This window comes from Pelophylax lessonae, assembly GCF_965119305.1.
Source record: "Pelophylax lessonae genome assembly, chromosome: 6".
NCBI classification, from domain to species: domain Eukaryota; kingdom Metazoa; phylum Chordata; class Amphibia; order Anura; family Ranidae; genus Pelophylax; species Pelophylax lessonae.
The window spans coordinates 56,443,895-56,462,754 of NC_138773.1; the positions used below are offsets into that span (position 1 = coordinate 56,443,895).

At 43.4% G+C, this 18,860-nt stretch overlaps 1 protein-coding gene across 1 annotated transcript in view; it reads left to right on the forward strand.

The window, feature by feature from the left end:
• The window catches only part of TEKT4 (tektin 4), a 97,032-nt gene extending 89,038 nt beyond the window's left edge, over nt 1-7,994 (forward strand). Inside the window, exon 6 of the mRNA XM_082260973.1 lies at nt 7,743-7,994. Coding sequence (XP_082117099.1) covers nt 7,743-7,959 — 217 coding nt within the window. The 3' untranslated portion in view covers nt 7,960-7,994. The remainder of the gene's footprint in view (nt 1-7,742) is intronic.
• The last annotated feature ends 10,866 nt before the right edge of the window (nt 7,995-18,860 follow it).

Consider the following 18,860-nt stretch of genomic DNA (forward strand, 5'->3'; position numbering starts at 1 on the left):
GATGGATGGGGACGAGCCTGCGAGTGAACCAACTCGCTGGGACGAAACAACCTGGAATGCCCTAAGTCGCAGCTTCCCCTTGGCTGACAGCACCCCCATTCTAGGTGGGAGGTGATCTTTTTCAGAGTGGCGCCCACCTTGTACCATGGTATGGTGAGTAAAATGTCCCCCCATACACCCCTGGAGGTCGCGGGGCGGTCGTGTGCCCCTCCCTGGAATGGTCGAACCTTAGGGGCTCCCTCGGTTCCCTTGCACCCCTTGGCAATTCTCTTCACCTAGCAGGTTTTACCTTAGGGGGGGCTTTTTGGGGGCCTATTGGGGGTCCTGGAGACTGCATGGCGTGCCATGGGGGCCGCCATTTTGCCGTGGTTCATGATGCTGTATTCCCATTAGTTTGCATTGGCAGCCATTTTCTAGATTTCCCCAGTGAGAATGTGTGGTCAGCCATTTTCTTGAGGTCCGTGGGCTGGACAGGCACGCGGCATGGTTTTTCTACAGATAGAGGCAGAGCTCTCTTCCTCTTCCTGTGTAACCTGTTTTAGTTTTGTTTTTACACTGACAGTGCTGGCAGCTTTCTCCTGGTCTGGTAACGTTTTTCCCTGAGGGTTCCCTGGGGGTTTTCTTTCCCTTCTACTCTGCTATTATTACTTAATAATCAAGTTGTGAATCGGAAGTAATAGTGGTGGGACCATGTTTTTGCGGTCTTAAAGGGACAGTAACCAAAAAACAATAAATCATTTTTTTTTTTGTTTGTGCAATGGAGTCCCACGGTGAAATTTCACCTGCAGACCCTCTGGGAGCAACTGCGGGCCCCTCCGGCTCACACTCTCAGCCAGAGATAGCAGTTTTTTTGCAAAGCCTGATGTCAAAATTGGATCTTGTACTTTCTGGTGCTGCCAGCTGCAAATGCCCTCCGCCTTCTCTTCTATCAGCAGGGTCTTCAGATTCTGAGCCAGATATGGCCGCCGCAGATGCAGACCACCCTGAGGAATTGGTGTCTTCACATTCTGACGGTGAGGAGGACCTGTCCTCATCAGCCACCGTGCGGGAATGTGCTTTGGTGGAAGCCCGGATAGTTTCTGTACGGGAAACCCTTAAATTGGCTGATGAACCCACAATGTCAGGGAACCAGGTGTCTTTTGGCTCCCGCAAATCCCAAAAATTGAGCAAGGTGTTCCCTTGTCCCAAATTCTTTCACTCTATTGTGGATGAACAATGGCGACGTATTAAGCACATGTTGGTGGTGCCGGGGTTTTGCACACCGTTATCCTTTTGGAGAGATGGTGTCCACTAGATGGAGTGTTCCACCGAAAATGGATTCCCCGGTGGCCAGGTTGAATAAAACCACTCTTGTACCTTCTAAAGAGTCACCAACTTTTCCAGATCCCATGGATAGATGGGTAGAATCCTTGTCCCGCCATTTACACGTGGCAGCAGGCCACTTGTTAAAGTCTACTTTCGTGAATGTTTTAGTAGCGCAGACTGCTACTGAATGGGTGAAGTTACTTAAAAGTAACTTGGAAAAGGAACAGCTTCCCCCAGCGGTACTGAAACTACTTGACCAGTTGGCTCAAGCCCTGGTGTTCATGTGTGATACGTCCCTGAACTCAGTGCTGTTGGTGTCCAGAATGTCAGCAGTAGGGATTGCTATTAGACGCATGGTGTGGTTAAAATGCTGGTCGGCTGACCAGGGTTCTAATAAGGCTGTGGCTGATCTTCCTTTTACAGGGAAGAGGCTTTTTGGTCTCTCTCTAGATGAGTTGATCAAAAGGTACCACGGGAGGCAAGAGTACTAATCTACCCCAAACCTCTAAGGGCAAGGCGCCACGTCCTAGGTGGGGGCCTTCCTTACTGCTCACAAATGTCTTTTTCTTGGATCTGGGTTGCAAGAAAAAGGTAAACCGTTCAGGTCTTCGGGAGGTTCCAAGAAGCCATGGTCAGGAAAATCTAAGACCGGCCAATCTAGACCCGCAGACAAGTTCTCGTCTGCATGAAGGGGTGCCCTCACCCAAGTCTGGGGCAGGGGGGGGGGATGCGATTCTTTCAGGAACCTTGGACCTCTTTGATTCAGGACGAATGGGTTCGGGAACTGATCCATTCGGGGTATAATTTTGAATTCCGGTCTCATCCATCGGACAGGTTCTTCCTGTCCAATCTGCAACTATCCCCAGTCCGATTAAAGGATTTGAAAGAGGCAGTACACAACTTGCTGTCGTAAAGGGTGATTGTACCGGTTCCCGCTCAGGAACATTTTCAAGGGATTTATTCAAACCTATTCACAGTGCCCAGAAAGGAAGACAAGGTGCGTCCAATCTTGGATCTCAGGGCTCTAAACCGTTTCGTGCAGTTTCAGAGGTTTCGGATGGAATCCATGCGAACGGTGGTGTCTCTACATCAGGGCGACTTTTTAGCCTCCATAGATATCAAGGACGCATATCTACACATCCCTATTTACGCTGGACACCAGCGGTTCCTCCACTTTGCGGTAGCAGAGGAGCATTATCAATTTGTGGTGTTACCCTTTGGTAACGCCCTTTGTGGCGTTACCCCTGCTCCCAGAGTGTTTACCAAGGTACTGGCACCGGTGCTGGCACTGCTATGCCAGCGGGGGATTGCGGTACAGGGGTACCTGGATGATCTCCTGTTGAGAGCGGACTCTCATGCAGCCTTGTTGGGGATCTAACGTTAACCGTCAGAAATCTGCAGGAGTTCGGTTGGACCATCAATTTCAAGAAATTTGCGCTAACTCCGGTTCTGAGACTGGATTATTTGGGCCTGACTCTGGATTCAGCCTTGGCGAGGGTTTTTTCTTCTCCTGGACAAGCTTCACAAGTTGCAGGGGGCGATTCAGTTGTTGGACAACAACCTATCCTCTAAACCTATAATTTGATAGATTTCCCCATCAACACAGTCAGTGTTGATGGGGGAATCCCTTCCATGGTGCTATTGTGTTCTGCCGGTGGGGAGCCTTCCGTGTTAACAGAACACAATGATTAGTGTTGCCGGCTATAGCCGGTGGCACAAATTATTCATAAAAAAACCCAACAGACAGGGCTGCCCATATATGGATCGAAATTTGTTGCTGAACCAGTCGAGTTTCAATCCATGTATTGCCGGCTTAAGTCAGCCAAAAACATTGAATTTCTCCCAGCTGCATTTACATTTACTCTCTGTAAAGGTACCCAAAGGCATCAAAATATTTCTCTACACTATAAAGCTATGTTATATATATATATATGCACACTCAGTAGCTGGGAGACTTCATCTGATATCAGCACTGCCTTTCTGTAGTCACCAGAAGTCACTAGAAGCTTAGACAAATTTCTCTACCCTGTCCAGATCCTGCATATTGCAGTTCTGCGATCCTTGATGTGATGCGTCAGTCTCTTCTCAAGTGTGTCAGTTATCCAGCAATGTGGATGCTATGTCAGGTATAAATAATAAGATAACTGCTGTATTTTGAGTAGCAGATTGTAGCCAGCTAATCCTAATCACATTCACCTATAGAGGATATGAGGGATGATCCTCGTCATTCTTCAGCAGATATCCTTGTCAGATTGTTTTCTTTGTGCCCTTCCCAACAATAAACCCGCAGTGCATTCTGTCGCTTGTGAATCTGTAGATAAAGTTTGCAATTTGTTTTCTTTTTGTTAGGGTTGAATACATTCCCTGACCTGTGGTTGGATAGGAGTGCTTTCCTACATACGCTGTCCTTCCATAGCTATTGAAGAGATCAGAGAAAGCAATTGGTACAGCTATTGTAAGAGTAAAACCCAAGACAGATGAATGCTTGTAACAAGGCCGAAATGTTACCAGACACAAGTGAGGCCATGTTTTTCTTTCAGATTACCAGGAACTGAGGACATGTTGTTTATACCGCAAGTCAAAGAGAAAGACACTATCATAGAAGAAAATATAATAAACTCTCACGGCTATACCTACAGAACAGAAGACAGCACCTATTATTCATCACACTAATAATCTCAATGCTTATATTTTTTTCCTTTGGAGTTTTTTCAGTGATATCTTTCCACACTTTCCCCTCTTCTGCTAATTGAGGCCAGAGAAAGCAATTTGAACAGCTATTGTATGAGTAAAACCCCAAAGCACATGATACTTTTAACAAGGCTAAAATGTTACCAGACACGAGTGAGGCCATTCTTTTTCCTTTCAGATTACCTGGAACTAGGAACTCATAAAACATACAAATAGAAACCACAATAAAATAAAATTCTATATAATATCATAGCTATGCCTCTAGAAGCTATTAACCATTATTCATCACATTAATCATCTAAATTGTCAGAACCAGGATCTGAACCCACAGCCTCTGCTGTGGTTGGCAGTAGCTCCTCTTGATGAGACACCTGATACATTATACTGGACATCTCCTTGTCTGGTCCTTTTGACTTTCTTGCCTTGTCTCTTATTTCGGGTGAACCTTGAAATCCTTGCTCCCTCCATTTATTTATTGATTCAAGCCATGTCTCTGCACTTCCTTTTTGCCAGATTATTGTGCTCTCTCCCACCAATATCTTGCTCCTTTGCATACCTGCAGCTCTCTTTATCTCCACTACCACTCGTTACCAACTTCTGCTTAATCCCAAACTGCAATCACTTGTCCCTGACCTTTGACTTGTTTACTGACTGCGCTTCTGCTTCTTGCCTACCAGCTACATCTGCTATTGGACCTTGGCTTGCTCACCTCCTGCTGGGGCGATCCTGAGGACCACAACCTGATACTAACATGCAGCAAACCCCATCTTCACCATTAAGTAGCTCTGGTGAATGCCTGATAATACTTAGACCCTGCAATATGGGTGAGCCCTCATCATCCACCAGGGTGACCTGCTTGTTTACCTATCCTTCTGGTTGATGGGTGCCTTTCTACTGCTATAGCTAATGGTCTCTGAACCTGACCCCTGACCATGACATAAATACTTATATTTTCTTTGGAGTTTTTCAGTTATACCCTTCCACTCTTTCTGCTCTTTTAACCTCATAAAAAAAGAGGTCACTCCCCTGTCACCTTTTGATATGTGCTTTGTCAGAAATGATTTATACCAACAAGGCAGCAGACAGAAACTATTCCTGGTGCTCTGGATTGAGACAAGTACACTCTATAGAATGATATGCTTTGTTCATATTTCATATCTGAAGTTTTCAACCACTGAAAGTACCCCAGGAGGTCACCTCATTTGCCTACCTCTCAGTCTGGCCCTGGTGTTAAGTTTTACGGCATGGGGGATTAATACATGAGGCTATACTGCAGCTATAAGGACATGACTAGGTTGTGTTTTAAGATACATTGCAGCTTTTCTGTGGTTCCCTTAATAGAACTAGACTAGTCTACTGTGTAGTGCCCATCCGCTGGCTCTTCTTCACCTGAAAAGGAATTGGATAGTTAGGTATATTTCTTTTTTTTACTCACCTTGTAATTGTAGATAGAAATACTCTTCCTCCCTCTGTGCCGCGGCTGCGCCGTCACTTCCTCTTTGCGATGATTCCTGGGAGCTGAACGTCATCGCTCCCAGGAATCAATGCGACGGCACCGGCCCCGCTCGTCACTTCTGGGGCAACGCTGCACCAGAAGTGACGAGAGGGGCCGGTGCAGGCGCATTCTGGGAGAAGAAGACGCGGAAGAGGATCGCGCTGGCTTCAGCTGCCCACAACAGAGATGGCAACGCTGTAGAAGAAATTTTATAAGTAAGTATTTCTTCGTGCAGGTAAGTGCGAACCGGGACAGATCAGAGGCTAGCCATTGTGGAATGTACTAGCCCTGACTGTCCCGGGGGTATGTTTATTGAAAAACTGTTTTTGTGCCCGGAACTCCACTTTAAGCAGAAAGCTGCACCTCTAATTTACACAGGTGAAGCAGGGCCATGAACTGTTCCTGCCCACTGGGTGAAGCAACAGCATTTAATTTACGAACCTTTACAGTATATTAAATCTGCTCTTTCTACCCATTGTTCTAGTGATTCCTTTCTTCCCCCTCATAAGAGGGTTTAGGTGAAGGGTGGAAGGCAGGAAAGGTAAGGAGTGTGGGAAAGGTTCAGGTTCGAGGGGGAAAGTAGAAGTAAAGGAAGAAAAAGGGGGTTCCCGGGGTGTTCTTGCCGGTTTACTGCCTAATGGTCTAACGGACTAAGTGGTAAAGACCTGGAATTGTATGAGGGTGCTCACAGTGGTGACTGGGAGGAAGGGTGCTGTTTGTACAGATCTGAATCTTTAAATAAAAACCGGGTAGAACCAGATATTTTAATAAGTCCAGGTAGACACATATGTGGACATGGTTTCTCTGCTTGGATTTACAAGTTCCTCCATCTCACCCATCTGTTCAATTCGATTAAACCAGAAATCTCCAGGGTTTTAGTGAATTTTCAGAATCTGGGGACAAGTGTTTTGGGCACATTCATAGAAGGCAGATAGGTCTGTGTGGTGTGGTAGAAAAGTAGCTAGGTCGAAGGGGAGGTCGCCATTCATTATCTTTTCTATTTGGGAAAAAGAATTTGTATCAAGGGGCATGACCATCAAATGTGTAACCATGTCCCCCTGTCAGCTTGGCATGGCCAACAGATGTCTGGCATAGAGGGAAGGATTACATGTAGGCAGGGCCGGCCCTACCATGGGTCCCACTGGGTCCATTGGACCCAGGCAGCACTTGAAGAGGGGCAGCAAATTGACTCCCAAGATTTTTTTTTTTTCCCAGCAGTTTTGTGTGTCATCAGTTTGCTGCGCGTTACGGGCGGCATTTCCCCATCTCATACTGCCGCCCATAGTGCAAACTGATGAGTATGAGTGGAGGGTCTCCTCTGGGGAAAAGTCCCTCATGTGATTGTGGTGTACGCAATGACGTCAGACATCAGCCACTCCATCTCACAAAGGGCAGGAGTGACAGGAGGACTGAGGACAGACAGCGAGTGTTTGGTGGACCAGTCCGGTGGTAAGTTATGGAAGATAACAGTATATAAAATATCTTCAAAATGTTACATTTATATAAAATAATGGACAAGGGGGCCTTTAAGTGGGCGTGATTTTTTTTTGGGGGGGGGGCAGGCAGCATTTCATTCTTGGGTCCAGGCAGCACAATGTCTTGGGCCAACCCTGCATGTAGGCGATCCTTTTCTGATCTTTGAAGAGTTGTCCTCCGCATTTTCCAACCCTTCACTCTCCAAAATATATCTTTGAATTTACAGTTGTGTCCAACTTCTATTCATCTTCTCTACATTCCTTCATTAATTATGTTCCCCAAACCCACCACCATCAGGTCTTACTTTCTTCCTCTGAAAGGAACTAACATTAGAATAGAGCATTCTTGTTTAGAAATCAATGTGTTTACATGTGTTTCTGATTGTATCTTTGAAAAATGGTGCTATTTGTGAACATAATTTGATCAATTTTTAAATCAATTTTTCAAAGGTCAGATTAGAAAATGAAGCAATTATATAAGCTGAAACACTTTCTATTATTTTCACTATAGCTGTGGCATGTATGATTTGTCAATAACATAACTATGGTTGCAACTGGAATGTAATAAAATATAAATTATCATTGGTGTTTCCATAGCATAATAGAAAAGTGATTTAAGATTATGGAAAACAAAGCCAAGACTGGAGTTGCTTAGAGTAGACTTTGTGATTTTATTCCCATATGCAGTACATCTCATATTCTGTATATCAATCTTTGTTGATGGTACTATATAAATAACTGTAATAAATAAAATAAATATTTCTGTGTTTATTCAGATTGGTGAGTGAAGTGGGAGAGCTGTCAGAGTCTGTGGAGTTCCTCAAGCAGAAACTGGAAGAGGCAGAGCAGAGTCTCCGCAATTTGGAGGACACCAGAATGTCTCTGGAGAAGGATATTGCTAACAAAGCCAACACTTTGTTTATTGACCGGGAGAAGTGCATGACCCACCGCACTCGTTACCCCACTGTGGTAAAACTCTCCGGCTACCAGTAGAGGGAACTGAAAATCAGATTTTGTCATGTGTTCTTGGTTTTTGAGATGATGTGCATAAATGCTGAAAATTTGCTGTTTCTTGTCAGTTTTGCTTAAAGCTTAGGTTGAATAATATAAAAAAGGAACTATGCAATAAAGCAGTTATACCGTATTCATATTATTTCAGTTTCCATTTTTTTGCTGTTCCAATAAAGTGATGGTAAAGCTTGTTTTATTAAATTTAAAATAACAAACATGTTATATCTACCTGCTGTGTGCAATGTTTTTGCACAGAGCAGTCCCAATCCTCCTCTTCTGGGGTTCACTTCTCATGCTCTAAGCTTTACCCCTCCCCCCCCCCCCCAAGTGCCACCATCGCAAGCCACTTGCTATGGGGGCACTCGTGTGTGCTTGCTCTCAAGCCAGCTCTGTGTGCATAAGACACACAGAACAGGGCACGGCCCCACCACCCACTCCTCATCCATCTGCTCCCGCTGCTGTATCTGAGCCTTGGCTCTCATGAATGGATCGAGATCAGGCTCAAGTATATGTGTGTGTGTGGGGGGGCTGTGGGGGAAGCTGCATGCAGAAGGTTTTTAACTGTACTGCAAAAAAATGCAGTACGGTGGTTTACAACCACTTTAAGGTTTGCCCTACTGTCTATGTGCTAATTTTTGGGTATGACTGTCACTACACTGAGCAATGATGTCCAGCCAATACTAGATTATGTGTGTAGCGCTACCCCTGCAGGACCCACTGGGTCTTAATTCTCCCCCTATCCCTGCACTAACACTAACAGGCAACACGCATTTCCAACTTGCATCCAGACACAAGAATTCAGTCTGTGGGCTTGTTTTTGTTGTTTTAATGCGGGGAACATTTTGGATAGGGTATAGGGATAATGGGATCCCCAACTTGACTTAAAGAACAACAGATAAGGTCAAACTTCCTACGAACCAGGAGCTCTCAGTCCCCTTTAGTGAAATAGCACAAAGTCCCAAGCTGTATGCAGGAGTAGATTCCCCTTAGTAGAACCTCACATGGTTCTGACACTTGTAGATACTACCAGTCTACCTGGCTTCTCTGAAGAATGCTTCAGGACAAGGGATTGGGATTTAGCACAATGCTGTCCCTGGAAAGTTTGCTATGTCTGGCAGTCTCTCCCCTTATATGCCCTTGGGTGTGCTGAGATACTCACACTGTCCTTTGCTTCAGATCCTCACATGCCAACCAGGATGTCTTCTCCACAAGACCCAAAGATAATTGAGATCCCTCTCTTAGGCTTCCTCTCCTTCCTTTCCTCAGATTCTGTCTGGAGGCAGAGACCCCAGACTCCAGGTCCCATCCCAGGCCACACAACAGCAACCTCAACACTTCATTTTCCACCTGACTCCTTGCTGCTCAGACTCCACCATATTTAGGGGCTGACCCAGCCACCCTGCCAGTGCCTTCTGCTTGGGGATTGGCCAGATTCCCTCAACTATGCAAATCAGGACCTCCTACCCTTCACCAGGTAACTCCCAGAAGCTTCTCCAAGCTTCTAAAACATGGGGGAGGTATCAGAGACCTGCTCTGCAGACCCCTCCAGCCTGACCTGGAGTAACCCGACCCATATACAGACTCACAAAACTACCATGAGTCAAGAAAATAAATTTACCTACGCTAGTTGCACATTAGAGGGCGCTACATATGCATGTAGAAAAGAAGTGGTTGAAAGAGGCTAGAGGGGATCAGTAGCAGTGTCACACACCTAGTTGAGGCCAAGTAGACGAAAGGTCTGCCCTTACACCTCTTGTCCTGTTTCCACTGAGGATGATGACAAGGTATAACAGGGCACAGAGTGGCATAGGTGCCTGTAGGAGATTCTGTTTGGAATACCAGGCAGCAGGAGTACCGACTAGAGTCAGGAATCAGGAGCGGAGTCAGAGCCAGGCCAGGGTCAGTCTCAAGCAAGCAATGAAGGTACCAAAACAACAGGTAGGAAGCAAGGTTGGGTCACAAGCCAGAGTCAGCAACAGAGGATCAGGAACAAGCAGTGTCAACAAGCCGAGTTTGGATACTGATGTACACAGGATCAGGTCATAAGCAGAAGGAGCTGACAACCACTCAGCAATGATCCAGAGTACCGTATGGCTTTAGAAAGAGCCACTGGGTGCCAAATTCCATCAAACATGCATACTCATGCCCATTAACATCCGCAGCAAGCTAATGCTTATGTGCACGTGCTTGTGTAGATGCGCTCAGGGTCCTAAATCCGTGCACAGTTCTATGGACCGTTCTAGGCATTCCTTTGTGTATGGACTTGAGCTAAGTTTTCCTGACATGCAGTGAGGTGAACCAAAGGATGAAAAAAAATGTGAAGATGGTAATTTATGGGGAAGAAAAAAACATGACTAATGTTTGATACACAGAGCTTTAGCAAACTAAATGTCATCCAGTTAGGGTTTAAGTCTTCTTTAATCATAGGGCTGACCCTCTACCCTTTCAACCTATGTTTGAACATTAGGCAATTGCTAACATTACTTTTTTAGGCACAAAAGGTAGCTGTGAATTGGACTCTTTATAACTATTTATAACCCATTTGGGCTGGTATCCCCTCGACAGTCCTGTGCCATCCTTCTATGAATTCCTCATGTGCTTTAACATCAGGGAATGCTTTGAAACATGTTCCAAAAAGACTAGGAACACCTCCTAAAGCATTGGATCTTATACTGATGGGCCTAGGCTCTTCAGCACCCCTGATACTCCAAGAAGGTGGCATGTGTCACTTAGTCACCTACCAGGGGAGCAAGGAGTTGGCACCAGCTTCTTCAGGTAATAGGTTATAGAAGAACATTGGAGCTCTAAGCTATCAATCATGTGTGAATGCAAAATTAAATATCATACACACACACTTGTTTAAAATAAATTTGAATGTTCTAAATTTAACAAGTGTGTCCAGCAAAACCAGAAAAAAAATCCCTTTGGTGGGTCTCTTTTTCAGCATCTAAATCCCCTGGAATTTGGTCATAAAGGATTACAGTTGTAGTAAACCCAGTCACCAAAAAGTCATATCTGTAAGCTTTAACATTTATGTAATGTAATTGTAAAAGCTATTGTTTAATATATTTAAATCTGCAAGACTTTTATTAAAATAATAACTGGAGGTTCTGCCATGAAGGTCCTTATTCAGACACTTCCTGTAATGACAACAGTTGACAACACTGTTTTCCTATCCTCCAATGGTTACAGAGTTACATGGTAGGTAAGGTTGAATAAAGACAATAGTCCATCCAGTTCAACCTAGGTGTACGTGTGTCAGTGTCCATAATTGTTTCCCATATTCCTGTATGTTGTGTTCTATAAGATGCACGTTCAAGAGTCTTTTAAAAATATCAAAGCTCCCCGCTGACACCACCAATTGTGGAAGAGAGTTCTACATCCTTATCGCTCTAAACGTGAAAACCCCCTGCGCAGCTTAGGGTTAAACTGCTTTTCCTCCAATCTCATTGTAAGGCCCCGTGTCCTCTTACACTCCCTGAGACTGAATAGGTTTTTTTCTAGGCTGGTAACACCATTAAGGTATTTGTAAATCACTATCATGTCCCCTCTCAAGCGTCTCTTCTCTGGCGAAAATAAATGTAGTGCTTGTAGTCATTTCTAATAATTAGTAATTGAGGTCCTCCAATCCCCCTATTCATTTTGTTTGCCCTTCTTTTGGACTCTCTCCAGCTCCAGCACATCCCTTCTGAGAACTGGTGACCAGAACTGGACAGAATTGTGCTCTTGCATTGTCCCCCCCCCCCCCCCCCTCACACAGGCTTCTGATGGAGACTAAAAGTGGTAATTTCAACACACTCTACATAGGCATGGTCCACTGTTGTCACCTTAATGAAGCCCACCCTGAAAAATGTCTTACAGCCATTGCTGGAGTGCATGTAAACAGGAAGTGACTGCTAACCGGCTGAAGAATATCCTCAGCACTACTATGCAACAAAGAATGAAAAAAGCTGAAAATGAAAAATATTTTTTTTAAAATGGCAAGCTGATAACAGTGCTAAAAATAGATGCTATTCACTTAGTTGAATATTGCCTTTTGTGTCATTATAATTTTATGCGGTGTCTGTTTCATCAAAAAGAACATTTCCTTAAAAATCACGTTCTCTCTTGCCCAAAGCACGAATCTGAATGTTTTTGATGACTGCATTGGAATGAGGTTCCTGCATAAGTTGGCTTTTACTCTAGCAGCACGCAAAAGTTCTGTTGTCACGACAAATCCAGAGGACAATGCATCGCTGTCACTTGTGTGTAGGACTCAAGGTAAAACCTATTAAGAGGAAAGTAAAAATGGTTAGTTATAAATAATGTTCTTCTTTAGGTTAGAGGCAAACAAAAGATAGTGTAGCTGAAAAAACACCCCTGACTCTGTTATAACAGATAAACTATGTTCTATTTACAGATACTGTTCACGATTTTTTTTAGAGTTCAATTTTCACTCCTAAAAGGAATTCATGGAATTTTCAAAGGTATTCTTTTTAAAGCAATCTTAGACCGAAATACAAACCATGCACATCCACTCTCCCTACACAAACTTACTAAAAATACAATCTATTTGTTGAATTGGGTTCCCCGTGGTGTACTTGCACCACTATATCTGGGACTAAAGCTGGCTATGCACTGACTGTAATGAAGCCTGTTCAGCAGGGAATGGCCAAATTTTGATTAGTGTGTGGCCTCCCATGTTCAACAGAAGTTCACCTTTGATAAAAAAATAATAAATGCACATCTTTTTTGCAGGTAATAAAATGTGCATTTATTACAGGCTTGGATCCAGATTTTATCTGGATCCAGATTTTAGTTCACCCCCAGGTCTCTGAGAGTGCATCAAACTGATCCATGAGACTTGATGAGGACAGTTGATAGAAAGGGGCAATATAATATAAAAGTGCAGCGCTAAGGATATCAATATTCACAAAAATAGTGTAAAGAATAGGTAGTGTCCAAATGAATGGGAACCAATATTCACAAAATTGTGAAAAGAAAAGAAAGTGTCCAAATAAATAAGTCCCACAAAAAATGGTGTAGGGTAAAAATAAATCCACATGCAGGATATTCCAAAGAGGGAATTCTTTCCCGTGACACCAAGGATATGTGAAGGAGGGGAACACCTCTGTGATTGGATATAGTAAGCAGCTTACCAGATTTCCGTGGCTGCTCAAATTAATGAGTCAGCCTCTCCCGGCTAATAATCAAACCAGTGTGGTCAGATGTTCCGTAGTTACTTTTCCAAATAGGAGGAACCGCCTCTCGAGATGTGTGGTGGAATCAGTGTAATTAGGGGATGTTTAGGATTGGCACTCCTCAGTAAATTCCATCAGTCATAAATGAATATGTGGAGAAAAAAGCGAGGCCCATAGCGTAATCCCGTAAAAACATGTAACAAGCGTGACGCCCAGACGACGTCTTTTGATGACGAAACGTTGGCGACTCCGGACGCAACGTCCACACGCCCCCTGGAAGTAGCCGGCTTTTTCTGTGACATTCTGTTTGCTGCCTGGGACATCTGCGGGACGCCGCACCTTCACCCCATGTTCAGCTTCTGATATGCCTGTCATTATTCGTTATATTGTGAGTATGTTTTTTTAATAAATATTGTTACAAGTTTTTACGGGATTACGCTATGGGCCTCGCTTTTTTCTCCACATATTCATTTATGACTGATGGAATTTACTGAGGAGTGCCAATCCTAAACATCCCCTAATTACACTGATTCAACCACACATCTAGAGAGGCGGTTCCTCCTATTTGGAAAAGTAACTACGGAACATCTGACCACACTGGTTTGAATATTAGCCGGGAGAGGCTGACTCATTAATTTGAGCAGCCACGGAAATCTGGTAAGCTGCTTACTATATCCAATCACAGAGATGTTCCCCTCCTTCACATATCCTTGGTGTCACGGGAAAGAATTCCCTCTTTGGAATATCCTGCATGTGGATTTATTTTTACCCTACACCATTTTTTGTGGGACTTATTTATTTGGACACTTTCTTTTCTTTTCACAATTTTGTGAATATTGGTTCCCATTCATTTGGACACTACCTATTCTTTACACTATTTTTGTGAATATTGATATCCTTAGCGCTGCACTTTTATATTATATTGTTCATTTGAGTCACTGTTAGTTGATTTTGTGCTGGCTGCTGTTATATTTGCTTTTTTTCACTCATCACATTAGCGCGGAAATTTTCTATATTTTTTTGTATGATAGAAAGGGGCACACTGATGGAACAGTTGATGTAAGGGGACACTCTGATGGGGACAGTTGATGTAAACGGGAACTCTGATGGGGACAGTTGATGTAAACGGGAACTCTGATGGGGACAGTTGATGTAAAGGGGTACTCTGATGGGGACAGTTTGTGTAAAGGGGCACTCTGATGTAAGGGAGCACTTTGAAGGAGGGAATAGACATAAGATTGCACTCTGATATGAACATTTATGTAAGGGGCACACTGATGAGGACACCTTATGCAAGGGTGGACTCTATAGGAATCTCGATATGGGGGCGTTCAAATCAAACTTGTTTTAGACTGAACACAAGCTCATCCCTACTTATGACTCATAAATTAATTTGCTGTATATTCCCATTTTTTTCAGTTGAGCTTTTGTAGAACACTGGACCAGCGCTAATTGGTAGCTTGTTAATAAGAATACAAAATAGCCTGCAAATTTGAAATATTTGACTTATTGCATTTATGATACTAACCTGCCTTATAGAGTTTGTAGGCAGAGATGTTTTCCTAATCAAAAAAATGATGTAGGTAGGAAATAGAATGGGTTACACATGTGTGGCAACCAAACATTCCAAGACAGTAGCACAAGCTGAAAAGGAGACTATGCCATAAGACAACACTACAAGCCACACTGGTCCATTCACACAGGCTTTCCGGCCGGCGGACTCCGTTTTGCTCAGCGGGGATCGATCCGCTGATCCCCGCTGAGCAGGCGGATGACAGCTCCACCTCCGCTTACTTTGCAGAGACGGAGCTGTCAGATCCCCACTCTCCTCTATGGGAGATCGGATGAAAATAGACTGCCTTTATCCGATCCGATCCTCCAGACGGATGGAAAAAAGGATTTCCATCCGTCTGGATTTCACAGACCACATCGGATCAGAGAGCAGCGTGGGTCAGCGGACATGTCACCGCTGACATCCGCTGCTCCATAGAGGTACATGGAGCCTCAGATCAGGTTCACCTGTGAAAAAACTGACAGATGGACCTGATCGGAAAGCCCGTGTGAAAGGGGCCTAAAAGAGAAACTGCCAAGACCAAGAATCCCTGTTCCTGCAGTTGCTTGAAATGCCTGGAACCCTGTTTGCTGTAAAAATTGAGTACCAGCTATAATGGAAGCTAAGTGACGAGTGTGTTCCTATTGCATACAGACTAGTACGTTTGCTAGGAAAGGATAGGTAGTGTGTGCATGCATGTATTCATCCATATTTTTAGCACTCAGTATATGTTGTATTGTATTTCTGTAACTGTATATAGTTTGTATATGCAGCATTCTTGTTTGGTGAAGACACATTCATATACTACTAGGTTGTTCCTTGGCATTACTGCAAGAAATAGACAAACAGCAAGAATTAGCAAAACTATTACTTATAAGCCATACGTGGCTTATCAAAGCTATAATAATAGAAAAAAGTTCTACCATGTAATAAATGTTATATTTACACATCATATCTAAGCTTAGGAAACTGACATTCAGCTATTTTGTAGATCTATAGATCTGAAAAGAATAGTGTATCTCCGTTTGTAAAAAGAAAAAAAAAAAATACTTAGTAACTATAAGGTTTTTTTTTTTAATCTCACAATCCCCGAGGATATTCAAGGAAAATAAATGATTGTTTTTCCTTTTTTTCTTTGATTCCTTTAGAGAAAGGGAGCAAAATCCTATTTTTCATTTAAAACAGAATTTACATTTCCTTTTAGTTTATTTATCCATTTATTCTCCATACTTCATAATTGCCTATCCTAATCTCCCCTTCTAGTATCTGGGTGCACTCTATCCACAATTTGCACAAACAGACCCTCCGGGGTTCCATCATGTTCCAGAATAAAATGTCGCCCCACAACTGGAGAAAGTGCAGAGAAGGGCAACCAAACTGATAAGAGGCATGGAGGAGCTCAGCTATGAGAAAAGTTTGGAGGAATTAAATTTATTCTCTCTTGAGAAGAGGAGATTAAGGGGGGATATGATCAACATGTATAAATACATAAGGGGTCCATATAGTGAACTTGGTGTTGAGTTATTCACTTTAAGGTCATCACAGAGGACAAGGAGGGCACTCTTTACATCTAGAATAAAAGAGATGTTATCTCCAAATACGGAAAGGTTTCTTCACCGTAAGAGCTGTGAAAATGTGGAATAGACTTCCTCCAGAGGTGGTTCTGGACAGCTCAGTAGATTGCTTTAAAAAAGGCCTGGATTCTTTCCTAAATAAATATAATATAACCAGGTACTCAGATTAGAAGGTATATTTGATCCAGGGAATATCCGATTGCCTCTCGGGGGATCAGGAAGGAATATTTTCACCTACTGTAGCAAATTGGATCATGCTTTGCTGGGGTTTTTCGCCTTCCTCTTGATCAATTGTGGGTATAGGATTGTGTATATGGGATTGTATGGTTGTTTTTTTTTTTTTAATTGGTTGAATTCGTTGGACTTCTGTCTTTTTTCAACCTGACTAACTATGTAACTAGCGCGGTTGACTAAGCCTTTCATGCAATTTCTAAATTACTGCATTTGTAAATTTCGAAAGCCATTACAAAAGAATAGTAGTGGTTAAAAAAAAAAAAAGCTGAAAAGACGTATAGGTTTAACTAATCATATTTTTACATAAGTCTCCTTTAGGAGGGCGTGGCAAGGGGTGTGTCTAATGCCTACATACTTTTGATAATAGATGTCCCTCGTTCCATCTCTAAAAGTTGGGAGGTATGCATAATGGTCTACAAAAGTGTATATTTGTATGTACTGTATATCATATGGTCATGATCATTTATATAGTCCCCTAAGCAGTCTCCTCTGGCTGTAATCTCTCCTCCCCGCTATTATCCATTACGCCTGTTTTTCCTACCGACACTGCAAGTTACATAAAGGTGAGTAAAGTATGCTCAGAATCCCCGGGGACTCGTTTATCAAACCCATCCAAGTCTCGCTAAATCCAAGACTTTGCAATTTGTAACAAAGCTTAACTTGTCTTGTTTCACACTCTGCACACCTAATACCATAAATCAGTGCACAGCACATTATATTTAATGGTTGCATACCCTCCTCGAGCATTCGGACTGGTTGGCAAAAGCCGTGACACAAATCCTGTAAATCCTGTTTCATAGATGGAGATTCTTGTCCTGGTTTGTGCTGAGGATGGATATTTCAGAAAAATATATTTACATATTGCCTGATGTGTCCCTGTGTATGTTACCCTTAGAAAATGGATGCTAATTAGCGTGAACACGCTGACATTACTTTTTTTCATGTTTGTTCAAAAAATACCTTTCATATCCACTTAACCATCCAGGGATTTTCAGACCTTTTAGGTCCCTTTCTTCTTTTTTGCATTTCGGAACATTGAGACATCTCAGATACCATCAAAAAGACCTTTGCTGTTGAATTCAAAAGCACTGATCTATCTGCTTTTATCCCGTGTATTTTTGAAAAGTTTTCCAAATAGGAGGACTTAGTAGTTTGCCAAGTATTAACACTCCATTGAAAAAGCATATTTAAATTTAAAACATTTAATGCTCTATTTTGTACACTACGCAGCTTATTACAGACATCACTTCACTGTGTACACTGTGATGTACATTGTATACGCAACACCACTCCATTGTCTACACTGTTATATACTCCATATCACTCCACTCTCTACACTGTGCTATACAAGGAAGAGGTAGGCAGGTGATGATGGACTTTTCCTCCATGTTTTCCCATGAACTTGTTGGGCACCAAGTCTGGGTCACATGGGAGGACTACCCCTGGGGTGGGTTCTTCTGAGCTACACTAGGTATCAGGGTCACTCTGCTCACACATGGGGTACCTTCACTCTGTGCCGTTTCCATCAATGCCCTGGGACAAGGCTCCGGGCCGCCATGGGGGAATACTGAACCCTAAAGTGGTTGTAATGGCATGAAATATGAATAAAGCATATTCCTCTGTTGCAGGGGTCTCCAGACCTTCTAAACAAAGGGCCAGTTTATTGTCTTTCAGACTTTAGGAGAGCCAGACAAGGGCCAGTCAAAGTAGAAAAGGTCCTGGTGTCCAGGAGAGGTAAACAATGCCCTGTCCTTGGTGTCAGTGGGAGGACTAGTGATCCATTGCTGGTATCAGTTGGAGGAATAGTGCTCATATTGTTCTTGTCAATAGAAGGAATTCTGTCCCATCGTTGGTGTCAGTGGGAGGAATTGTGCCCTTTTCATGGTGTCAGTGGGAAGAAAGGTGCCCCATTGTTGGTGTCAGCGACAGGAATTATGCCCCATTGTTGGTGTCAGTGGATGGAATAGTGCCCCAATGGCTGTGTAAAGGCAAGCAACGGGCCGCATCTGTCCCCCAGGCCACAGTTTGGAGACCACTGCTCTATAGTGTGTACTTGTCTCAATTAAGAGCGCTAAGGGCTCTTTCACATGGGCGGTCCAATCAGATCCGCCTGTCAGTTTTTTAGGCGGATCTGATCGGATGCCCCATTCAGCCCTATGGAGCAGTGGATGTCAGCGGAGACATGTCCGCTGACACCCGCTGCCATCCGCATCCGATCCTGTTCGTGAAATCTGGATGGATGGAAACCCTATTTTCCATCCGTCCTGGGGATCGGATTGGATCGGATGGGATCGGATGAGAGCAGACAGGCGGTCCGCTCTCATCCGATTCCCCATAGAGAGC